The sequence below is a fragment of the Talpa occidentalis genome, unplaced genomic scaffold (assembly GCF_014898055.3).
Source record: "Talpa occidentalis isolate TD23 unplaced genomic scaffold, MPIMG_talOcc4v2.1 talOcc4.6, whole genome shotgun sequence".
In the NCBI taxonomy this organism is placed as follows: Eukaryota; Metazoa; Chordata; class Mammalia; order Eulipotyphla; family Talpidae; genus Talpa; species Talpa occidentalis.
Window position 1 is genome coordinate 113867453 of NW_023604972.1, and position 27000 is coordinate 113894452.

General features: G+C 34.9%; 1 protein-coding gene across 2 annotated transcripts in view; it reads right to left on the reverse strand.

Annotated features, from left to right (window-relative positions):
- The window catches only part of ITGA1 (integrin subunit alpha 1), a 146251-nt gene that overhangs the window by 13677 nt on the left and 105574 nt on the right, over window positions 1–27000 (reverse strand). For both annotated transcript variants that reach the window (XM_037530624.2, XM_037530625.2), the window contains exons 12-24: window positions 22546–22688; window positions 21023–21166; window positions 19608–19865; window positions 17210–17340; window positions 14408–14574; window positions 12908–13044; window positions 11265–11375; window positions 8955–9164; window positions 7066–7146; window positions 5176–5252; window positions 3810–3899; window positions 2195–2297; window positions 1159–1272 (exon numbers count right to left, since the gene is read on the reverse strand). In XM_037530624.2, the coding sequence (XP_037386521.1) occupies window positions 1159–1272; window positions 2195–2297; window positions 3810–3899; window positions 5176–5252; window positions 7066–7146; window positions 8955–9164; window positions 11265–11375; window positions 12908–13044; window positions 14408–14574; window positions 17210–17340; window positions 19608–19865; window positions 21023–21166; window positions 22546–22688 (1766 nt within the window). The remainder of the gene's footprint in view (window positions 1–1158; window positions 1273–2194; window positions 2298–3809; window positions 3900–5175; window positions 5253–7065; window positions 7147–8954; window positions 9165–11264; window positions 11376–12907; window positions 13045–14407; window positions 14575–17209; window positions 17341–19607; window positions 19866–21022; window positions 21167–22545; window positions 22689–27000) is intronic.

The window sequence follows — 27000 nt, forward strand, 5'->3', positions numbered from 1 at the left end:
AGAAGTTAATGTTGTACATCAATTCCAAAGAGCACCTGCACCCCTATGTTTATAGCAGCACTGTTTACAATAGCTAAGCTTTGGAAACAACCCAAATGCCCAAAAGTAGATGACTGGATCAAGAAGATGTGGTCCATATATACCATGGAATATTACTCAGCATTCAAAAAAGATAAACACATGCAATTTGCAGCAACATGGATGGCGCTGGAAGGGATCATGCTCAGCGAAATAAGCCAAAAAGAAAAAGAAAAATACCGGATGGTCTCACTCATAGCAGGAATCTAGAAAACTTAAATAAGGGACCAGGAAAATGAATATAAGAAAGTGAAAATCAAAATCAACAAAAAACTATGAACGAGAGACACTTTTTGGGGGGTGGGGGGCGGGAGGGGAAGGATTGGGGTCAGAATGCAGCGTTTGCAATTGTATGGGGGAATACAAAAATAAAATTTAAGATTAAAAAAAACAAACAAACAAAAAAAAGAAGTTAATGTTGTAGTAAACATTTCAGGAAGAAATCAGCAATGATCTGAAATTCACACTAGTAGATTGAATAGGGATGCCCAAATGCTATGCCCATGACCTAACACTTGGAACCTGTGACTGTGACCTTAATTGGAAGTAGGGCCATTATAGATGAAATTAAATTAAGGATCTCCAGATGAGATCACTTTGGATTTAGAGTGGGTTTAAAAAATCCACTGATGAGTGTGCTTGTAAGAAATAGAAAAGGAGACACAGGGCAGAAGGTCATGTGAAGACAGGCAGAGATACAACTACAGGCTAAGGATTGACAGCTGCCACCAGAAGCGAGAACTTCAGGAATGGATTCTTCCCCTAAGCCTCCAGGGAGCACCAACACTCTCAGAACATGGATTATTTGGACTTCTGACCTCCAGAACTGTAAGAGAATCAATTTCTGTTGTTTTCTGCCACCCACTCTGTGATAGTTTGTTACCACAGCAATTGTAGTCAACTAATGCATTTATTAAATAACCAGTGGGACTTGATATTTTATTTTTTGTAATTTTGTAAATGTCTTTTCATGTTATTTTGGTAAAGCTCTTCATCAAAACAAGTGGCATGTATAAAAATATTTTTAAAAACTGAAAAAGGTGATACTAATGATATGATTCCAAGTCACACATGACTTACATCAGAAGATGACCATCCAGTTGGGTACAGCACATGATACTGATCAGAAGTCATGTTGGGGAATGAAATTGAGAGCCTAAGTTCTGGCATCGGAAAATGTCCACTTTTTGCAATCTGTAGGGGAAAAAATAGACTTTTTTTTTCCTCTTTCTGTTTTATGTAGGACTTTGACTTTAATTAATGAGTTAAATTGTGAACCAAGAATTTCAACAAAAGGTACAAATGAAATCCATGAAAAGAACATTGTAGTATATATACATTTCTTTTCTTTTACAAGAAAACTATCTTTGTCATCAAACTCAAAGTGATAAATGCCAGCCTCATCTATAATAATATTTCATGATTTCGTATTTTTGAATACACATTTAAATCCATCATTTGAAATGGATCTTCTTTTACTTTAGTAATATTGAGTCTATGTCTATAAGTAGAAATTACCTAACATAAAAGTCTGACTCAACCTCAAGGTGTCCACATCATGGTAATGAAAAATTCATTTTGAAAGACTCAAAAAGAAAAATAAATCTTGTAATAGAAAACACAACTTAAGACAGTGGTAATAGGAATAAAAGTTATAGTATAATACATAAGACAGATAGCAATGAGCAGAATCAGATATATATTTATTTGTCAAGTAAAAGAAAATATTACCAAGACAATTTGAAATAGTCATAATTACTTTTTTATCAACTGCTTTTCTCAATAATACTGAGAATGCAAACAAAGTACATAGGTTTTTTAGGTAGTATCTATTTAGTTCCACAGTTTATCTAGGAAACAGTTTTCATGAATTGTGTCTTATTGGAAGAAATTATAGAGTTGGGGCTTTAAAAGTGCTTCAAAGCATAATTACCAGTTTAAATAAAGTTTAAATAAAATTATTTAAAAATAATGAAACTATAAAGAAATGTATGCTGGAATATAGAGAATAACAGAAGAACCAAAATGTTGTATTCATGTTCATCTATCTATTAATACTTTTAAAAATTATAAACTTACAAATACTTATAATACTAATTTAAAAGTGATTTCTTACCAAGTAGAAGATGTTAATTTCATCTCCAATGTCCTCAGTAGAATTAATCATTTCAGGGACTGTCTCATTGGCACCAATAGAAATATGGTATTCACTTGCAGAGCTTAAAGAATTAATAGGCAGGGGAATAAACATGACAAAGTTTAATTTTTATTTGACTTCATTCTTTTTATTTCTTTATACTAGGTAATCCTATGAAAGTTTCAAATCAAAGACAAATTCTTTTACCATGAAAACTGAAATTAAATCTTTGAGAAGCGTGAGAAGGTATATATAATTTAGTCACTGATACTTATGTGGCCTTAAAATGCAAAAATGAGTATGATTTTTAAATAAAAACCCAATTTTTACCAACTAAAAAATTCCCAAGAATTCACAAATGTTATTTACATTCAATGGATAATCAGGCTAAAACTTGGCATTTCTAGAAATAATGACTTTTAAATAGATTTATAAAAATTATCACCTTTTCTCTATTTAAAATCCTGTACTTTTGCTAAACTTAAAATTTTCATTTTCTCTTCAGATGAACTTCATAGAATGAAATAAAACATAAACATATTTTAAGCAGCATTTCAGTTAGGGGAGCATAGATTTCAAAAATGCCTAAATGTTTGTCAAAATATGATTTTAAGCAAAGAGAGAATTCTTGGAAAAAGTTAGTGTACCAAGAAAACTAGATGTAGCAGACTAGAAAAGTCAATATATTTAAAGGCTAAGAAATATTTGCAAAAATCTACCTGTATATCCTATAATTCTCTTATTTTTATGATCTATTATCAACAAAAAATGCTATAGACGATAAATTAAGAAAACGAGGGCCTCCCCTGGTGGCACAGCAGTTGAGCGCTGGGTTATGAGGCTACCCACAGCCTCTGCAGTGCCAGTTCAATCCCCAGCCACTGGTGAGGGTCCCACAAAAAAAAAAAAAAAAGAAAGAAAATGATAAGATTTTAGAATAAACTTGCTGCTGATGCTTATATATATTTTTTGCATACATTGTGTGTATTTATTTAGCAAAAAATTAGAGAGCTATTCAAGCCAGGGAATTTATAGTGGGAAAGTTTGTGAACATGAGTGGTGTGTAGACAGATGACAGCTTCTTAGGAAAACAGATAGTTTAATACTAAGGGAAGAAATTAATAGTACTAATTAACATTATTAGGAAATTAATACTATTAATGAGAAATAATCTGATTTTATGTCCTGAATGGGCAGCTGGTCATAGCACTCACCATGACAGTGACACCGAAGAAATGTGCTGGTGACCTCTAACACATGACCTTTTGGGAGGTTGGGAAGGATGTCTGGGTTTCCACTTGCCCTTAGTTGCTGAGACTGGATGGCTAATGCAATCCAGTACCATTTGCAGCTCACATTTTGGATTATTTAGTGTGCTGGTCCTCAAACTCAGAGTGCATGAGGGTTACCTGCAGGGCTTGTTTAACATAGATGTCTGGGCCCCACCTGAGTTTCTGATTCAGTACATATGAGGGGCCTGAGTATTTGCCGCTCATTAGCTCCCAGTTGGTTCTGATGCTCTTGAACAGTGACACACTTTGAGAATCATGGGTTAGTAGAAAAGCATCAACATAATAACACTATTTCCTGCTACCTGTAAAATTGCAGTCCAACTTCATATTTTACTGGGATAGTAATGTTTACTTCATTATCAGCAAGGGTCTCTGGAGGTTCTTCACTGTCACTAGAATTGAAATAACAGTATATTCAGACAAATCATCAGGTCATTTTTTAGAGACATTTCTGAGCATTTGAAACAGAAGTTTATCTTGGCAACTAAATAAAAAAAAGGACAAAACAGTAGAATTCTTAATATTTTATTAAGGTTGGGGAGGGAGGTCAGAGATGGCTGTTGTTAAAAGTTTCCAGGTTGATTTGGAAGTGTAGCACAGATTAAAACCACACCAATGCAGTCCATACACCTCTCTGCCTATGAATTGCTATCCATCCTTTAAGGTTCATCTCAATTATAATCTCCCTGATATAATTGTGAACACCAGAACACTCTTCTGGTGTTCACATTGTCAAAGAGATGTAATTTCACCCTCCATTAAGTCTCTTACACATGGTTTATATATTTCTGTAATGACTTTTCCTTATTCAACCTGTGATAGCATAATTTATATACTAGTCTCAGCCTCCTACTGTAATATTCACCCATGAGGAGGGTCATGTCATTATTAAGTTTTACATTCCTATAGTGACTGATTCAATATCTTGTCCATAGGTGCCAAATAAATATGTTAAGTTGAAGTGAATTGATCATATAGAATTAACCCACTCACTAACTCATTTTCTTGTTTATTCATTCACTTTACATTTATTTAATAATTATCAGGTGTCAGTCACTATGGTAATTATAGTATCACTGGGGAATAAAGCGACTAAAAATAGAACTTTATCTCAGGGAGCTTATGATTTGTAAATACAGACACTTAAAAGAATGGTAAGCCACTACTTCAATTTCCTTATTAGTCTTTAGCAATCTTTAGTCTACTTCTATGCTCTCTTCCAGAAGCTTTGAGAGATTTGGAACATTTATTAAATGACAAGTGGGTATTATAAAATTTTAAGTTGATCTCATGATTCAGTTGACATTGATCTGCTGATCAGTAAATAAACCAATAAAAGCTTTTAAATTATAGAGGCTATAAAATTTTAAATGTATTTAAATGCAGTTTGGCAGATAAAAGTGATGTGCAATTACAGCATGTTTTACAGTTCACAGAACCAGTGGAGTAGTCCAGTTAGATGTATGATTTCTATTAAATGATCATTTATTTTGTTAATTGTGCTTAAGGATGTTTTGGGGAGGTAAAGTGGTTCATTTTCTTCTAATTCTACTGATTCCAAACAAACTGTGAGATATTTCCAGTGAGTCTATAAAGCAAAATACTCTAAATACATGAAAGAAAATTATATACTCTCAGACATATGCTTATCCATACATATAAACCAACCTTGTTGTACTTAAATGAATCATCACATTTTCCATGAGATAAGATGTGTTAAATTGAAATAATATTTTGAAAGTTACCTATGGAAAAAAGTATATATTTTTAGTTTAGTAACAGATAAAATGTTTACTTTGATTAAAACATTCATTTATATAAATATTATCTAGACTCAAATTATGTGTTTAAGAAATATAAAACTTCTCATCACATCTTAGAACCAGAATAAATGATTTACATGTACTTTTAAATGTGGGTATGTGGTATCCCTCGCACATTAAGATTGATTGTAAGTACTTTATTCAAATTATATTAATAAAATCACATATCAATCATAAATCAGTACTATATCCCATGATGGTACAGTCTATAATTTTTATATCAAGATCTACAAGATCATAATCATAAACAATGGAATCACTAAACAGTCAAAATTAAAGCCTCTTTAACATGGAAAATTTAAATATTGGCAACTAGCCACACGAGTAAGGCACTATTTACAGAAGGGATGACTGAAATTTCTTGGTCATGAGATTTGCATGGTTATACCATATACTTTGAGCTTTCTTTAAGAGTGTTGTGACACATTAATAGGGGTATGAATAGTCTTAACAGATAATGTGGGACAACTGGATATCACCAAGAAAGAATGAAGCTGGATTCTTTGTTTATACTATACACCAAAATGTATCATAGATCTAAAAGTAAGAGTTAAAACCATAAAACTCTTGAAAGAAATGATAGGAGTAAATCTTTGTGACCTTGGATTAGAGAAAGCCTTTGTAGGTATGACAACAAAAGCATGAATAACAAAAGAATCAATACACAAACTGCACTTCAACAACATAAAAAACTTTGCTGTGGGAAACCAAGAAGAAATTGAGAAGACAATTTACAGAATGGGAGAAAATAATTGCAAGTCATGTATCCGATAACGGACTTGACTGTAGAAAAGTTAAATGGCTCTTATAATTCAATAATAAAAAAGATATCCCAGTTTAAAAATAGGTAAAATATGAATAGGCATTTCTCCAAAGATATAATTTAGCAATTCCATCCCTAGGTTTATACTCAAGAGAACTGAAACATGCCCACACTAAAACTTAAACACAAATATCCACAGTAGTAGCCAAAAAGTGGAAATAACCCAAATGCCTATCAACTGATGAGTGGATAAGTAAAATATATCTACACAATTGAATGTTATTTGAAATTAAAATTAAAAGGGTGGGTAGAGGGCATGGGTAAATCTTGAAAACAGTATTCTAAATGAAGCCAGTCAAAAGACCACATGGTAGTATAATTCCATTTATATGAAATTTCCAAAATAGGCAATATAAAGAAATAAAGTGGATGCGTAGTTGCCCCTAGGATTGGGAAAGGAACAGTTGAGGAAAGAAGATAAGTAACTGGTGAATGTTATGGGATTATTTTTTTGATTGTGAAAATGTCCTAAGATTATGGTAATGCTCATATAATTCACAAGTTGGTAAATATATGAAACTCATTAGATTGTGCATTTTTATGAATTTTATGGCATGTGAATTATATCTCAAAGAGGATATTATTTTTTAAAAGGTAGAAAGAAATAATTTTCTATACAAGTCCTAAACTAGTCTATTTGAAAGTTTCTTTTTCCAGCAAAGCTTACTAGATAGAAAACTCTAATACCGGAATTCCCCAGTTCTGTTCTGTTAGATAAGACTTTTAATTTTGTCTTGGTGTTTGCATTTGACTCATGCAATAAATGGTTTTTGATTCCAAGGTCTCAAAATTTTAAAATCAACCTTATTCATCTATATTAAGCTAAACTACCACTTGAAGGATTTCTATTTGATTTTGAGCATATCACTTTTCATACTCAACTACCACATCTATTTTGTATAACATGCTTACCACTTCTCCTTGTCTCAGGAAAGGATATCCAACTTTACATGTAATATTATGATTGGATTCACAGCTGTCTTTTTGAATATCCTAGGAAGAGAAAGTAAACAGAATTAAAACAGAAAACGTGCAGGTCAAATACTTGACCTTGGTCTTCTAGAATTTTCCCAGCTGTGCATTGAACTCTGCCTTACTAAGATTTGTCTCTCAAATCAGTTGGTAGAGTCACAACATTTGGGGATTACCCACAGTCCATTGAAATCTGTAAATGTCATTTAGTTGAAGGCGACTGAGGACAAAGCACATCATACTCTCCTGTCGTAGACCTTGCACCAACAAATGGGAATATGAACAGCACCTGCCTCGCAAGATGATCTGGTGGCTGGGAAAAAGAATCACACGTTCTGGACTGCCCGGTGGATACCCACAGTCGGTGGCAGTCATTGAGGAGTTTAGCATGGTCAGAGTCCGTGCTCTGACCAGGACACAGAGATTTGAAGCCTGACCTCTTCACTGTCATTTCTATCGTTGCTGGACTCCTCACCATTCTGGGTCTGATTCTCTCCCTAGAAGAGTTAGTTGGACTCCATTTTATCAAATAAAAAATACCACTGCAAGTGAGACTCACTGCTATTTTATATACCAATAAGTTGAAATAAATATTGGGAGTAGTATTCTCTATTTATAAGTAAGTGAAAAAATAATGTTGCTAGTTAAGATATCAATTGTAAAATGCAGCTACAGAAATGTTAAAATGTGAAAGGGTTGATCTTAGAATCTCTGTAGTCAACTTAGAAAATAATAAATGAAATAAAAGATAAATAAAGCAGAGCCCTTAGATGAGCCTGGCACATAAAATGACTCAAGAAAAAGTGCCATCATTATCGTTGCTGTTATTTATAACAGTAGAGAAGGTGCATTATTGATTTCATAGTTCTGCCTCTCTCCCCAGGCTGTGAAATCAGCTGAAAAGGATACAGGCAAGGATTTAGAGTTGGACTTCACAGGGCTATGACATAGACCTCTTTCCAGAGAAAATTCAGTGGTAATATTTTCCCAACATCTCTCTGTACATCTGGATCTGTAATTAACATTCTTAACTGAATCTGAAATATGCCATGCTGATATAGGACATTTTTTTCAAGTCTTTTGTAGTCATCATATCCCTAAGTGAAAGCCTAATATTTGGAGCGAAATGCCAGTGAAAATATGAATTTACAGAAGCTTGACAATAATTTTAATATTATTATATATAACAAGTGTATTAATTTTTAATATAAATGATATTTTATTAATTCATATAAATGTATACAGAATTTTAACACTAGGGTTCATTTAGAGATCAGAATAAAAAGCAAAGTCCAAATTTGAAGTACTAATACTCTTTGATAGAACATCCCCTTCAGCTATTTGTTATTACAAAAAAAAAAAAAAAAAAAACCTGAAAACTTCTGTCTTGACAATGAGACATAGTCATTTAACACAGTTCTCTTGGGAGTGTATTTTCCACAGAAAAAAAGAAATGGTATCTTGATTTTTCTGCACGTATTTGCTTTCTTTCTGCCAATGCACTAGTCCCTCTCTACACTGCTGTTAAACTCATTTGATGCTGATTGTTATGTTTATCTTTTCCTTAATGCAATCTCAATTTCAGTGACTTAAGGACTCAAAAATATGTCATTTATATATATATGTATATATACACATATGTATATATAAAGAACTATATCAAAAGAAAAGCTTTAAAGAAGAGCTTGGTCCTTTTACCCTTAGTAGGTACTAATTTTGTGCAAAACACTATTTTCTAAAGTCAATATAATAAAAACAATTTGCTCAGTAGTATAAAAAGTAGGTTCAACAAATTATGATAATTAGTACATGAAAAACTAAAAGTATACCTCAATTCCTGAAAAAATTAGATTTGGAGAGTAATTCACTATGGTTCTGGTGTTATAGGCACTGTCCTTTCTGTTTTTGACGGTGAGGCTAAGGTTGAACTTTTCATTGTGGGATCTGACTATGAGTAAGCCCTTTTCCGTGGTGGACACATCCAGAGAGAGGTCCGAAATACACTTGTCCTTGTTTCCACAGTCTTTGGCAAAGGGAATCTGAAATGGGCACAGAAAAGCATTTTTCAAAATTTAGCTAGGCATTATTAAAAATTACCTATTGATTTGAAGAAAAGAAGTGATATAGCCAAAATAAGTTAATCAACTCAGAGAGAACAACTTTCATTGCTGAAGTCAAAAGGAATTTTGTATTTGTTCCTATAATTTATAGAGGAAAAAAATAAAATGTTATTTTTGGATATAAATTCTTCCAGTCCTTTAAAGAATGCACAGTTTTCACAGATGTTTTTCACTGGTTTTAGTCTTCTAAAGTAGAAGAGTTTCAAAAAAAATCCACTCAATTACTCTACCTAAATCTATGGAAGACCACTTTAACATTTAACTCCAATTGTGAGATTTTTCTATTAAAAATAATCAAATAGGGCCTCCCCTGGTGGCGCAGGCGGTTGAGCACAGCGCTGTGAAGCTGTCAGCAGCCTCTGCAGCTGCGGGTTCGATCCTGGCCAGCTGGTGAGATACACACATGGCGCGGCAGACCTCTCCTGTCTCCCCCGCTCCTCCCCTCATCAGTGTTTTTCAGTCAGTCTGCCTGTTCTGTTCCCCGCTCTGTCTCTGGTGAGTCCTCTCACCCTCCCATGCATCTGGACTGTCCCCCAGTTCTTGTATGCATGAATAAATAAATCTTTAAAAAAATAATCAAATATTAAGGATATAATAGAGCTCTCTGTCAAGAAGGTAGAACATGGTTAAGTCACATAACTGGGCTTCCTTGAAGCCTCTTGTTCATCAAGACCCTCCCTTCTATCTGATCCACCACCAAAAATTGCCCATTTTACTCTCTTTTACATATCTCCCAAATCTCTTCTCACTTCTCCATTTCTATCCCCCCCTGCCCCCCAGTCCAGCTTTCCATATTTTCTCTGAATTAAGGTAACAGCTTCCTAACTGGTCTTCTGTACCATGTGTGTGTCCCTCCAATCATCCTCCACATTGCAACTGAAGTAAAACTTAAAAATGATTCATCTGGTCCTATCATAGGACCCATTGAAAGCCTTCAGTACCGTTAAACTGTTCTTCAAAACAGTTTTAAATCTGTGCAGTTACACACAGTCTTAGAAAGATCCTGCTCCTGCCAGCACTGCCCACCTCATCCCACGTCACCTTCTCACCTTGATACACACTTCAGTCACTCGATGTGTTTAGTTTAATCCCATTTATACCTCAGAACTTTGATACATATCCCTCTGCCTGAAACACTGCTCCCTCCACTTCTCTAAATATAATGGAGAATTATCTATGCTTTGGTCTCAACTACATGTCACTAATTTAGGTAAGTGCTCTCTGTCTCCTCAGCCTGGAGAGAAGTCCCCAAACAGTGGTGACGTCTTCCAGAGCATGTACCCTAATGACTAAACCCGTTCCCTAAATATGTTTGATGAGATCGGGTGCATTCAGGGTGCTATGGCCGTAGACTCAGTAAATGTATTTGGAAGGAAGAAAGGTGGGGTGGAAGTGAGGTGCATGGGGAAAACTAACTCCTCATTCCAGGTGTTCCCTCCATTGGTGCCACATTTGTGCCCCCATGCTCACTCACACTTTCTCAGCATTGAGAGTGTAGACTGGTGAATTTGGAAGCAGGAACTGACAGAAAACATGTCAGTTCCTTTCTGTCTCTTCTGCTCTTGGGGCAGTGATGTGCTACTGGAAGCATCTATGCTGCCCTACATCGCCCTTCTATAAGTTTTGGTAGCTGCGCCACCCCCACGCCCCCCCAGGAAGAGGTCTGGGATTGCAGAGTGCTGCTGCTGCTTTTTGTGGTTCTCTGGGGTCTGAGTCTGGTTCATGTGAGGACGTCTGTTATACCTACATTCCTGCCATCCAGGGCTAACTAGTCATAGAAGGGAATTCCAATGGCCGACCTATGTCTTTCTCTTATTTGTTCCTGAATATCAGGCGAGACAAGAGTAGATATCCTTTAGAAGTTCCTTTAAACTCCAATAATATGAAATGAGTTGGGAAAAACTTTAATTTTTAAGAAATATAATTGATTTAGGGCCATGTGTGCATGTTTATGTGTTTCAGGTTTCTTCCCAATGTATTCACAAATAGCTATTCTGAATTTTAAAAAGTCCAACTTACATATTCATGTACTGAATTTGGTAGAGCATCATCAAGAACAGGTCCATTTTCTGGATCAGTAAGATTAAAGTCCAAAGTTATTCTCACAGAATCTCGGAAGTCATGCTTGTCCTAGAGATTGAAACAAAATATATCAGTGGTATTATATTTACTGGATTATCTGACCTTGTTATGACTTTCTTTTTCTGTCTCCTGGAGGCAAGTGCACTAGAACATTCTCAGACACCTGTATCTTATCTAGGACCTCATGGGCTTTGGTTTCACTGGAGAGGGATTACCCATCCGCCTTGACAGGGAAGCAGCTGGAATGCAATGCCTTTGGATGATGACCATTTGACACTCCTCCAGTTCCTCAATGGACCAGCTGGAGTGGTGAGTGCCTTGCCATGTCCAGACAGACCACTTTGAGCTACATCCGTTATAACAATATCTTTCTCTTGAGATCTCAAGATAAATAAAAATCTCTATACAACACTTCTAGGAAACCTTCCCAATTTCAGAAGAGCAAACTTTCTTTAAATTTAGTTTCATTTTACTAATTCAATATAGGCCTAGAGCTGTAAGATTTACATAATGTGAAATGATATGTAAATGACATGATATGATCAATACTATTACCAATAGCAACCATCATTTATGGTATGTACAGAATTATGAGCTTTATGCACACTGTTGGGAATTATTTCAACAATATTCCAAGATGAATAACTATTATTTATTTTACAGATGAAGATTGAGCTTGAGACTAAAATCACTTAGAATGTAGGGAATTTGGGGTACAAATTCCATCCCGATTGACTCAAAATATAGAATATATCAATTTAGAAACAAGTCAGAAGTGGGACAAAATTGTCCACCTTTCTTTAAAATTCCACGATCATGTTCAAGTCTCTAAGTCTCAATCTCAGTTACTGACATCAGTGTTAACTCATTATATCCTGTCTGCTTTTTTAAAAATGAGTGTCATATATATTTTAAGGAAACATCTATGAAATTCCTGCCCTTTGTTGGATACTTGCTTTACATATACACTGACCCAACAAAGTATATTAAAAAGTTTCAAAGTGGTTTACTAGTCATCTCTAGAGATTAATAATTTGCTTTCTAAGGCCTTCACATACACTTAAGTAGAAAGAAACTCAGGCAGCACAAAGCCTAGAGATGATAGAAAATAACCAGATTCCATCCCCCTCAATTTAAAGTCAAAGAGTACAATCTATAGTTCAGTGAACAGAAGAGACCTCATAAAACATATTGCCTGTGGCATTTAACAACTTAGCATCCATATTTGCCAGACAAGGCCCACAGAACTTAGATAATAATCTCAAGTTGAAAGAATAAATGAATGGATGAAAGAAATGAATAAATGTATGAAGAGCCAATAATGCAGTATCTTTTACTCTTTGCTAAGATATGGATGTTTGGTAACACACACAGGAAGATGAAAGATAGTTTTATAAAATGTATTCGGAATTAGAACATCAGACCTGTGATTTTCTGATACAACTGAACACACAAAATCAAGTCTACTTCATGTTGTGCCTTTTGAAATAAAACAATAAGACCTGAATTGACTTGCAATAAGATATCTACACTTTATTCTTGATTTGGTGTAAGGCAGCTGTAATATATGATTTACTTGCCAACATGTAGAAGGAATGCTTAGTGCATGCTGATTTCTTAACTATGATGTTTCTTTGAATCTTTCTCTCTTGAGTTCCAGAGAAAAAACTTCGTGATATCTGTCTTAGTGAATCCAGTGTGATACGGTACTGCAAATCTAAAAAAAAATGGACAAAAATGTTTATTTGTTTCCCCCCTCTCTGATCCAGCTAATAAATTAATATTAAGGAAAAAATCTCTTGGTTAATCTGTCAGCAAAATGCTTCTGACATTTGGTATATCTACACTCAACAGTGCAATGGTGTTCCCAGTCATGAAATAACCTGAAGCAACTCTACAGAATGACTTTGTGAGTTCACTGTGCTTTGAATGTTTAATTACACTTATTTTATAATGTACACATATGTAGTCACAGAGCTGCGTCCCCACATTTTACCTAATTTCCTGATCATGCCTATACTTATGGGGTTGTCACTTAAAATATGTTTTTAGTTTAGAAATGTTGGAGCCCTATATAGAATATGATTATGTCATATTTTCCATTGAAAAATATATATTCATGATATTTTTGCCTATTTTATAAAAAAATGTCATTTTAGAAATTGTTGAAAGCACATAAAAATAAGCTTAACAGATATGTTTCATAAAATAAGCATGCTACATAAAGAAAACAAGTTAAACCTTTTACTTTCTATGAAGGCAACAATCCTCATATGATCACTTGGTTACTTTATAAAAATTAAATAAGATTGAAATAATGCTGGATATGAAAATGTAAATTGTTATTTTACATTCCTATACCTCATTTATCTTCTAGTCAGAGGCCTATTTTGGAGCATAAATATTCACATGTAGAGCAAACTAAGACAAATAGATTTTAAGGATTGTTTTTTTCTCATTCCACGTACATTTGGTTTGCAAAGCAAACGACTCTTTTGTAGCTAATGGCCTTCATCGCTTTCACTCCAACATATTTCAACACCATTATAAAAGACCATAGAAAGTATAGTGTGTGGAGAGAAGTGGTGTGTGGTATGCCTGAGAACACACAGAACGTGTCTGACTCAAACACCAGGGTCACCTTCCGATTGGAGCAAAGGCATCTCAGGAAGATGGGGGTGGCCAGGAATCGGCGTCCTTCGCAGTAGGTCTTACCAGATGGAGGGCAGAGCAGGAAGAGAAGTTTTGAAAACCCACAGCAAGGAAAATAGGGCTCATTTGGAGCTCACTTTCCAGGCTCTACCTCTGAACTGCCATCTGCGTGTGTGTGCGTGTGTGTGTGTCTCTTCCCCCTTCCCTCCAAGCACCAATTTATTCATAAAAAGTGGGAGCCACAGAAGGGAAAGATGGAATGCTGAGGCCATCACATAAACACATCATTTCTCTCCAAAATTTACCTTCAACATATTTGCAGGGGCAAATGTGATGTGCAGACCCCAATTTCTTACTGGATTTCATCATGCTGGAGCAAATATGCTGTCGTCCTGCCCCAAAGTATTAGCTATATATGTTACACTTACCAGCTTCATAAATCATGTCTTCTTTGGACTTTAATTTCACATCAAAACACACTGTAGCATTTATGCAAACTGTTTCCTTTCCCTCCATCCTGCAGTTTTTCTTTTGAATATTCACTTTATTGGGTTCAAAATTCATGGTCACTTTAACTACAGCTACATCTCGGGACCTACAAACACATTGACAATGGTGATTACTCACACACTTTCACATTTCATGAATGTCATGATTCTGGGAGTGCAATTGAGTGCCTGCAAGAGATGTCTTCAAGTACAGTTCCGGCTGTTAGGACTCAGTTTCTCTGGAGAATTGTTGAGACAAAAGAGAATGTATCCCATGATGGAAACAGTGAGGACTCGCGTTTCCTTACTTTGTTTCAGTTAAAGCCCCAGTTTCCAAGAACCTACAGATGACTTAGAGTACTTACTAAATGGGGCTTGTGGATGAAGGGCTCTTTTCCTTCCATGTGGCAGCAGCCGTTAGGAAAGCCAAAATGGGCGCTTACAAGTACATCCAGGGGTCATGGAGAAAAAACAGTCTGATGTGATGCACTTGCTTCTCAGGGTGTCCTTCTGGCACCCTCCACAGGGCACCCACCCTACTGGGCAGGATAAAGCCCACAGACTGGGATACAAGGCCAAGCAAGGTTATGTCACATACAGGATTCATGTGCACTGTGGTAGCTACAAATGTCCAATTCCAAAGGGTGCAGCCTATGGCAAGCCTGTCCCTCATGGTGTCAATCAGCTGAAGTTTGCTAGAAGCCTTCAGTCTGTTGCTGGATGCCATGGTGGGCTCCGAGAGTCCTGAATTCTTACTGGGTTGGTGAAGATTCCACACACAATTTTTTTTGAGTTTATCCTCATCCATACATTTCACAAAGCTATCAGAAGAAATCCTGATACCCTGTGCATCACTAACGTGGTCTGTAAGCACAGGAAGGTGCAGGGGCTGACACCCGCAGGCTGCAAGAGCCGATACTGGAAAGGGTCATGGGTTCCCCCACACTCTTGGTGGTTATCACCATGCAGCTTGGAGAAGGCACAATGCTCTTCAGCTCCAGCTTAATTGCTAATAAGCAATGTCTGAAACTCTTACCTATCTAATAAACAATTTAGCACCATCCTGTCTGTTGAAAAGTTTCTTTGTCTATTAAAACTTGTTGTCTGCAGATTATTCCATGAATGTTTTGCCAAATTATCAAGGTGAAAATGCAATAATGTTCAAAGACTAAAAGAAAGGAATAAATGAGGACTTAACTCTATGTTAATAAACTTTTGCTTGTTTTTCTCTCGTTACTCTATCTTGCATAACAGGGACTCAGCCAAGAAGAACTCAGAAGGGCAGAGGAAAAATTATTCTCCATCTCTAACAGTTTATAAGCCAAAGATCTGTTTTGCTCATGATGGAAAGAAATGCAACCAAGTGCCCAGGCGCCACTTCAGAACCAAAGCCCTAATTGGGGAATCTTCCACTTTCCTCCCAATCTGGAAAGAGTCCATAGGTCCCTGGAAAATGTTTCTGCACTCTGATCTTTGTTTTTCTGATAGGTTCAATCCTGCCCCTATGTCAAGGGAGGAGAAGAAAAATAACATGTACAGCACTGTGGTAGGCACACACATTATTTAGTGTTTCAATGAAAACTAAATGTACCTTTGTTCCTAACCCTGTGACTCCTGGTTTGGAGCTTGGTTTCAGGTGGGTCCTCCCCAAAGCCACAGTCACCTGCACCCAGCAGTCCCCCTTGGTAGGCATCCCCTTTCAGTTACTTCTTCCTTTACTGTACACAGTTAATTTTTTTGACACCAAGGCTATTTTCTGGCATATAATTTTTATTTGATCATTGGTTCTTAAGCATTACCTTAAATTATGACAAAGTTGTCTATTTTAGGTCTCTGTCTTTATCTCACAATTTTCTGTACTAAGCTTCTAGATATATTTTGGGGGGAAAAACATGGAGATATGTTTCCACCTGACATGTGGACTTTCCATTAGGATACCTGGCATAAATATATTTTTTATTTATTAAATCTTTCATGTGTCTTAATGAAATTTGTAATGTTTTCACAATTATTGCACAAATTTCTCATGAAAATTATTTTTAATATTTTAGTCAATTTTCCCCCCAAAGAGAACCCCTTTTGGAATTGTAATGTTTTTCACTAAAGCCAGAGCTATCAATGATATTAATGAATACTTTGCTAATTATAATAAATTGATAAGCAATTAATACTTGTTAATAACAATTATTATCAGTATTTATTTATAAATAGATGGTATACAAGTACATATATTTGCTCATTAACCAGCATTTTATAATTAACTGAAATTAATTTGGGATTCAGGCATTTTAAAGACTGAAAAAAGATTTTACTGAACATGCTATTATGCTTGACCAACAATATAAACACAGACAATAATACACATTGTAATAGGTAAACAAAAAGAGTCAATTATTCCTAAAAGCTTGTAAGTAACTCAGAGTTTGGTATGCTTTCTTGTTTATATACATTCTCTATGAGATCTTCTTCTCCCCTATACCTATCCCACAACAGAGTATCTACCTTAGAGCCAAGCAGATAATAGATACCCCAGGGAAAAAATATCGACACAACTTGTTTAATAGGATCCCTTTATCTTTAAGAATTATTGACTTTTCAAAGGTGCCAAAATGCATATTTTTATCTGCATAATGGAGCATAAACAGAAGTAGATATTTGATATAATATGAGCTCTGATCAATCTCTGAGCTCTGGAGCTATTTTAGTATTATTGGGAACTTTGGATGTTATTAAAATACATACCAGAAGAGGGCAGCACCACCAAGGCCCCCTATAGTCACATCAGTCAGGCCATCCCCATTTAAATCCATCTCCCCGTGGATAGACTGGCCAAAAAATTTCAATGTCTCACCGTCTCCACCTGATGGAATACGCTGTGAAAATTCCAAGAAAAAACTTTCATATCAGAAGAGTCTTTTCAAAAACAGTTTCAAATATATCTGAAAATTTGGATTGGTTATCAAAAAAATTTAAATTAGAGATCTGGAAACTTGCTCAACAGGCCCATCAGAAGTGCTCAGATATTCCCAAAGGATATGCCTTTTCTAGTACAGACACAATTGCTTTCTGGGTACAGACACAATTGATACCAGAGAGAGGAGGGAAAATTATATAACGTCATCCTGTCTATTCCTCAAGGAAAGCATTATGAGTAATGGCTCTGCTTTCTAGTTCCCGTTCAATCACGTTACACAGAGATATTTAAGGTACTGGAAACCTTGAAAACCTATCAACATGCAAGAGGAGGAGTAGAAAACTGTCCCAGGTTCAGTGTGGGTCTGGGTAAAAATAATACATTCCATCCAATACATTTTCCTGACTTAGGTTTAATTCAAGCTGATAGTATTTTAATAGAGCCAATAGCAAGGAAACAAAACTGACTCTTCTTAAATTTGGGGTTTTTCTCATCCTTTTGTTTTCCACTTAAGATATAATAAAATAAGAAGCCAAATTATGCTATCCAAGTGCAAACATTTTTCATGCTCCCACTGGATCTGGATGAGTTGATTCAATTTGATTCTGGATGATCCCTCACACAAGTAGCTTCTCTGTTTGCCATAGAAATGAATGATCATATCCTCACTTATCTTTGGGAAAGCATTTTGCAGACAATCAGCAAACTCAACTCTAATATTCTTTTTTGTTTTTGTTTACAGTGGCATTTTAATTTACTACCAATTTCCAAAATAAATTGCTGTGACAATATATTCCACTTATTAATGATTTAAATATGCTTCTTTTACTGCAAATGCCATTCCACTAAATCTGCAGGATCAACACCGAAGGAATAAAGTGGTAGAACTCAAGAGAGAAACTCCTTGCATTTCCTTACTTCATCATGTCCTAATGGTTAATATTGCATTGCTAGTTTGGTAAATATCATGTTTTTTTTTTACAAAAACAAATTAAGTATTAAGTGGATAGGAATTTTGTTACTAAAATATGGCTTTTATTTTGTTTCACTATTAATGTTATGATTTTATGAAAAAATAATCACAAAATCCCACTACATGAATAGATTGTGCAAATTCTGTCGACAACAGAACTACAGAGAACTGTTATACGTAAAAATGATTAATGTTATGCCTTCTGTTTTGTGTAATAAAGTTAGAAAGTGTTGAATTCTATTTTATTTATAAGTAATCGTTCAGTGCCTAACTATGATTGCTTAAAATCAGACAATTACAGTGAAAGAGTTCCTTTAAACTCTCCTTCTTTATAGTACATTAGACAATTCTATAGATTAATATTATTCTCTGATAGGAAAAATAGATTTGAGCTGTTAACTGACAATAAATTTAAAACAGGAACAACAAAAATCCCCTGAAGTTAAGCTTAATTATTCAGACATTTTTCTTAGAGGGATTACTTGTAAAAAATTTATAAACCTTCAGAAAACAAAATTCATTAGAGGAAAATATACTAATTTAATTTATAAATGTAAACTTAATGTAATTTTATTATTTTGAATATAAAAGAACAATCTCTTTTTTGAGAAATCATATAATTATTGTTCCATGTTTGAGAATGCGGTACCCACTATTTAGGATTAGACTCAACTGCAAGTATTAAATAGCATCATTAAGAAGTTCTTTTGTTTATTTTTGTTTTTTACCATGTCAAATGATGTGATTTCAAAAGATGTGGAGATGTGGCACACAACAACAGAAAAAAAAAATAGATGAAAGGGTAAAACACAAAATAATTCTCTCATTTAAAAACTGAGGAGAGGGTCTCCCCAGTGGTGCAGCGGGTTGAGCGCAGTGCTGTGAAGCTGTTCGCAGCCTCTGAAGCGCCAGTTCAATTCCCAGCCGGCCTCAGAGATTCCCACATGGTGCAGCAGACCTCTCCTGCCTCGCCTGTTGCTCCCCTCAGCAGTGTATTTCAGTCAGTCTGCCTGTTCTGCTACCCGCTCTGTCTCTGGTGAATCCTCTCATCCTCCCACGTCACTGGCCTGTACCCCAGTTCTTGTATAAATAAAAATAAATCTTAAAAAAAAAACCACTGATGACAGAATTAAATCTAGTTCCCCAATAAAGTCAGAAGAAAGAAGTTAAATAACCCATGAAGCAAGACGGGTGACCCTTACACCAAGGCCACTTATCACTGAAGGGTGAGAATGAGAGATCTAACTTCTTACTTGTGCATAGTCTTTCCTTATAGTTTTGCCACTTCCATGATAAATGTATGCGGCTCCCCCGTGATCATCTTCCAGGGGAGCACCTATCACAATGTCATTAAATCCATCAAGATTGAGGTCTTTCACAGCAGCGATAGCTGTTCCGAAACGGGCCCCGCAAGGCTCATTTTTGTTTTCCTTTGTGCATGAATTGTGCTTCAGAGATGAACAGCAAGTCTGCTTAATGGGTTCCAGGCTCATTTGATATTCAAACCTTGTCTGGAAAAAAGATAAACAGGATACTTACGGATTTCTATCATTACTACAGCAGAGTGGAATTTTTAAGTACATACTAAATCAGGGCTATTAAAAACCATTTGTACATCAATGGTAAAATTTGTAAAATTTCTTAAAAAGTGTGCCTATTTGAGAGCAAAGTTAGAGAATTTAAAGAAGAGATTGTGGAGGTATGGAAAGAAGACATTAAGGATCTTAATGGATTCGCTTTTTAATGTGAGTATATAACAGCATCTTTGTAAAGGGTAAAAAAAATGGAATTTTAAAATCAATTTGTGTCACTATCCTTTCTCTGAAATTTATATGTGCTCCCATTCTGAGCAAAGAGAAAACTTACTCTGTTCAAAAAGCAAACTTTTCCCAAAGATGTTTAGTGTGAATATTTTTTTAAAAAATCCAGTACTGGCATTGATGGACAGGAATCACCTTCTTGGAAGATAAAGGAAAATAGCACAGGACCAAAAAAAGTTGATAGGAAGAAGTGAAAAAAAAAAAGGATAGGAAGAAAGATATAACTTGTGATTAAAATAATCAATATGGGAGACTTTAAGGATTTAAAAAGCTGAATAGATGAATATTCACTTTGCTGTAAACAGCAAAAAATTCTTCTAGTGAATAAATCAATTATCTTGCCTAACAAATAATGACTCACATCAGGAGGGGAAAACAAAATCTCACTCCAGCCCAGTGAAGTATTGCAAAGACTGCAGCAGTTTGGTGAAAATGTCCAGTGCCTTTACTTTCGCAATCACTACTTCCCTACAATCTCTCCATTCTCAACCCACCCACCACCAACACAGCTTAATCTGCTAATATTACTCACCTTCAGGCCAGAGACCATGAATAATTGGTTCCCTATGCATTCATTCAATAGTTTAGTAAGATTTACATTTACCTATGTCCTGTATATTTTATTATAATATAGTTCACATTTCCAAGCAGAAAATATGTAAGGATTTGAACAGTTTTAGAATTCTATATGTTGATTTAGAAACTGAGGGGTTAATAAAATAGATGAGCCCTGAAAATGCTTTACTGGTTCCAAAATATGTGAAAAATCAGAACTACAATATTTATTTGAAATTGAACAAGAAGAGGAAAGTTTCCTGGATCTCTAGCCAGCTCACAGTTGCCATTACCTGATTGAGAGTGTACACATACACTTTTCCCTGTTCTTCTTTCTCTGTACCCATGTACATGGGAGCTCCAACTAGAAGAATGTCGGTATTTGAATCTTTATCAACATCAAGGGTGGTTAAAACACTGCCAAAGTAGGAACCGATCTAAAGTACAAATAAATAAATAAATAAATAAACCCTGTCGAATGAACATCAGAAATTTTCAAGGAAGTGAAAACCTGTATTTCTTTTTCTTGCACTAATTTAGAATATAAAATAGAAGACATTCTGGAATGACTTCAGTGCATGTTTAAATGAAAATATGAAATAAAATACAGTATGAAGAACTGAATTATCTTGAAATAGCAGTACCAACAAAATGGCTAGTATTTGTCCAAGCAGCAGTTGGAGACAGAAAAATATGAAACATTTACGTGGATGTAGGGCATCCCCTTGTGGTAATATATATTCTCTTTTCAACATAGGGATGTGTTTTAGGAAAATGAGGGAGAGTTATACTTAATTATTTAAATGCAATTACATTCCAAAATAATGATCTATGTTCATGTCTGAGGTCCTGATATTTCTCTTACTGAAACTTCCTATGTTAATTTCCATTTCAGTTTTGCTCCTCTCATTCTGCTACTACATTATAGACCACCCTTTCTTTTCATCTTTGTTCCTTATTTTCCCCTTCTATCCCCTAAATTTTGGCGTCACCTAAGCTCAGAACAACATTTTTTTCCATTCTCTTACTCTAAATGACTAATTCTCCCTCAAATATTTCCATTACTGCAAACTGCAAATTTCACTCTGTCCTCCTAGACATTGCTAGACATTTAGACAACTGCTAGACATTGACTTTTAAATGTTCTTTCCTCACAGGCTTATGAATGGTTTAAACATTTTTTTAAGTTGAAATAATTATAAACATGAGCAAAAATTTTTTAAGACCTGGCAACCTTGGCCTTCATTTCTACAGTGCCCTCTATTGCTAAGCTAAACCTTTAGCTGGCACACAAGCAGCCCAGCTCATGGTTCCCACAGATGAGCCCCATGATTTTATTTAAAAAGAAACAAAACTGCATTTATAATTCATAATCAGAAATTGGCTCTTTTACCACTTTCTACCTATCTACATCCTGTCTTTCCTTCTAGAATAGCCCATTTTTCTCTTAGTAAGCATTTCTGTATAATCCTAGCTTAAAGCAACCTCTCCATTTTCTGAGTTTATTATCTAAGCCATGCCTCTTAATCTTTTAGCTCCTTTATTATATCTGTCCTTGCACATTTGTATCTACATCCATCCTCTGTACATCTCCACTCCCATCCAAATGGGGAGCAGAGATGCAGACATCCTGGGGGCAGAGATGCAGACATCTTACATCCCCTCCAAGGACCCAGTTCATGTCCCTGTTCTCAGTCGATGCTGATTTTGGGGATATTGTTTCCTTTTTTTTTTTTTCAAGTTTAGGTCAACAGACAGATAATTGAAATTTACATAAAGAATGCATGAATTAATCTAAAACAATCTTCAAGCTTACCTGTTCTCCACTAAGTGTTTGAAGGACTTTGATATCACTGTCTTCCATCCTGTAGATGACCACCTGGCCGGTATGATTGTAGCGCGGCTGCCCAGCAATGTAGAGCACATCTCCAGAAACAGTAGCGGAGTTCACCGTGTAACCTAACAAGAGAGAGATGGCGCCTGTATTATCTCTGACCCCTTAAAGTTTGCACGGAATACATTAAGATTAATTTTAAATGGCTGGGAGAATTATTTTTACATGAACTCCTTTTTTGGTAATAAAATAATAAAGCAGGTAAATTAATTTGGGCAGAAGGTCTTGGTGTACTTTCTGATTATCTACCACAATTGCTCTGTCCTGGAAAGTATTTGTCCTGTACAGTGTTTGTTTCCCGCGCTTGTTTTCTTCCCTGTTTAAAGGCAAAGGTGAAATAACAATGACAGAGGAAAAAATTCACAAAAAATCCCCAAACACACGCAATTTCTATTTATTTATTTTATTGTTATTTTAACGGAGGTAACATTGATTTACAACACTATATAGGATTTTGGAGTATAGATTCACATTTTTTCAGATGTATGTTACCCTCATCACACCCACCACAAAAGCACACATAATACTCAGGTACCCTTGTACCCTTGCTTTCAATTCCCCACCCTATCCCTCTGGAAACTTCAGTTCTAAAGATGGATTTCTAGGGTTTGTTTTGGTTTAGTTTTGTCTCTTTCTTTGTATTGTTCCTTTATACTCAGCGTGAAATCATCTGGTATTTATTTGTCTTTCTCCATCAACTGGTTTCAGCATATACCCCTCCGGTTCCATCTATGTTGTTACAAAAGGCAAGATTTCATTTTTTTTTTTTTTAAACAGCTGAGTGGTATTCCATTATACAGATGTACCACATTTTCTTTATCCACTCCTGTCGTTGAGTACTTAGGTTGTTCCCATACCTTGGCTATTGTAAATAGTGCAGCAATGAACACAGGACTGCACATATTTTTAAAGTTAGTGTTTTGTATTCTTCAAGAGTGGAATTGCTGAATCATAAGGTAGATCTATTTTTAATGAGAAGCCTCACCATACTATTTTCCATCAGAATAGGACCATTCTACATTCCCACCAACGGTGTATGAGGATTCTCTGCACACCCTCACCAAAACTTGTTGCTTCTGTTTTTGTTTGTTTGATTGTTTTTTTTTTCTTTTTTTGGATATGAACCATTCTCATGAGTGTGAGATGGACTCTCATTGTAGTTTTAACTTGCATTTCACTAGGGGTAATGAGCATTTTGTTCCCTGTGCCAGTTGGTCATCCGTATATCTTTAAAGAAGTCTCTATTAGCTATTCAGCCATTTTTTGATTGGGTTATTTTATTTTCTTTTATTGAATTGTGTCAGTTCTTTGTAGATTTTGGATATCAGCCCCTTGTCAAAGAAATGATATGCAAATATTTTCTCCCATTCAGAAGAGTGATATTTTGGTTTAATGATACTTCCTTTTGCTGTGCCTAAGCTTTTAAATCTGACGTAGTTTCATTTGTTTATTTTTGCTTTTGTTTCCCTTGCCACTGGAGTAGAGTTCCCAAAGTCATTTCTGAGGTCAATGTCATGAAGTGTTTTCTGTTTTCTTCTATCTAGTTCATGGTTTCAGATTTACATCCATTTTGAGTTAATGTTTGGTATGGAGTGAGATAGTGGTCTAGCTTCATTCTTTTGCTTGTGGTGGACCTATTTTCCCAACATCATTTGCTGAAGATTCTTCCCTTTCTTTGTACTATACCCTTAGTAACTGTCATAAATTAACTATATAAGTATGGGTTTATTTCTGGGTTATCCACTCTAGTCTATTGGGTCTGTATGTCTATTTTTATTCTGATACAAATAGTTTTGATTACTACAGCTTTGTAATATAGTTTGCAGTCTGGGAGTATGACAACTCTGTTCCTTTTTCGTGTGTCAGTATTTTTTCAGTGATTCAGTCTTTTGTGATGCATATGAATTTCAGTAATATTCGCTCTATTTATTTTAGAATAATACTGTTAAAACTTTGATAGGGATTTAAAATACCAATTTGAAAGACCAATTTTATCACATTGTAAGAAATCATCTGGATGCATGTATCTGTGCCATAGAAATTAATAATATTATATAGATATAATCATAGCAAATGTGTTACAGCCTAGACTTTAAATTGCGATTTTAAATGGTTGAGGATTATTTCCCTAAGTTAAGGTATAAACTCACTGTGTTATGCTGTAGGACTATTCTTAAAGGAATGGTTGGATTTAGGTGATTTTGAATTTTGGTGTTATATATAAGCATGCAAAGATATCATTCTGAATTTAATTTTTTTTGGCATAGGATCAAAATTTGGATCAAAAAATTTTTTTATAAAGGTATGTGATAAATTGTTTCCAGAACATTTGTACTAATTTATTCTTTGAACAGTCGTATGAAAAACTAGTTTCATCTAACTCTTTGACATATTGGGTATCATTTCTATTATTTAAATTTTTGGAGACAGGAATGCAAATTTGCCCAAGGAATGGTGTTCTTTTACCACTTGTAAGACTAAACATGCTTTAGTACAAAAATATCTATTTCCTTTTTAAACTTTCAAAAAAAAAAGTACAATTACCTTACAATAAAATACGTGGTAAGTTAATTATTAATATATTTTTTTTCATTGTGAAATGCTATTCTGTGTCATTTCAGAAAATAATTTGCCTTCTGCTTCGCTGATGGACAGTTCTGGTTATTAGATATTTCTTCCTTCTATAGAGTTGAAAACTGTATGTGGTAACTTTTATCCATTGATTTAACTCTGTTCTCTACAGAGACAAGGCATAAATCTAATTTGTCATTCAAGAATTAATAATAATGTGCCTCAAAGACAGAATTAGAAAATTCAAAAGGCATGAAGCCCATTAAAAAGTGGAATGATTAAACATAAAAAATTATTCAAGCTCACTTTTAATCAAGCAAATGCAAATTAAATTCACAGTAAGTTTCTATTGTTAGATTGGGGAAAAAAAAACACAATGTACAAAATAGAAGAGAAAGGAAAACTAAGCAGAACCCTAAGCCTGGATTTCTAAATAATAAATCCTGTCAGATCTCCTGATTCACTTCTTGAGAACAGTATTAGGCTCTGCTGAGGTAATGTGAAAGATTTATGATAGGTCTTGATTTCATGTATCAGCTTCACATCTTTATTATTCCTTTAGAATCTGTCTGGCATGATTAGAATTCAGAAAATTGAGAATGAAATAAGTGTAGAGCTGAACCTCACTGTATTCTCACTACCAAAGTCACTTTTTAAATGCCTATTGGAATGAGATAGGGTTAAAGAAAGATGGTGGTGTGACCATATCTTGAGAGAGGTTCCAAAGCATCAGTCACTCCTTCTCTCTGATCATAATTGATTAATATGGATATTTTTAATAGGAAATCTACCTTTTATTTTGATTCCTCCTTAAGATCTATAACAACTTTCAATCCACATATATTGCAGGCTAACGAAGTTGAGTACTTCTTAATTTGTATCCCACAGAAGGAAATATTTTGAAAGCCTCTTTTTATTTTTATTTTTTTTAGTTTCTTTTCTTTTTATTAATGAAATACCATTGTTTTATATCTTTGTTAATATTTTACAATATAAGATTTCTCTCCTCAGATGTGGTCACCATAGCTCTCCCACCACTAACGCACCCACAGTGCTCCACCATCACCCATTATGCTCCCCTCCCAGACTCACCCTCTCCTTCCACCTCGCCCTCCCACTCATTCCTTGGCTGCCTCAGGTCTATGGTCAGCTTTCAAGCAGTGGTTTTAAAATTGAATATATAATTGATATATATATGTAATATATATATAATTGATATAACTGAATATATAATTGATACCATCCAGTATGTTTTCCTTTTTCTTTTTTCTTTTCTTTCATTATGTATATTTTCCATCTTTTTTTAATTTATTAGCATATTTTATTTTATTTTTTAATTTCTTTTAAATAAATTTTATTTTGAAAGCCTCTTTTTAGATTTAGAATAATTGGGGGGCAAAAAAACAAACCATTTTCCTCCCCTCTCCATTTCTGGGTGCTGTTCTACTATGAAAGAAATTTTACATATATGACACTTTGTTTTGATAAAATGTATTATGGACTAATCTGTGACTATGTGAATGAAATGGCTCCTGAAACAGGAAAAACATTATCTTAGTGCTTTATAGACAATATACTCCCAAATTTCCTTTCTGGGCTGAGAGGAGTCATACGTTTTAAACACAATGGTCAAGAAGGAAAGTTCTCTTATTTTTTATTTTATTTATTTATTTATTTATTTTTTGTTTGCAGTGAAATCTTTAAATCTTGAATAATCTAAGTTGGCTTTAAGCTACCAATAACTCATGGTTTGGGGGAAGAATAACTTTAGGATTCTTTAAGACTACTTGTCTTTAAGGAATTTAG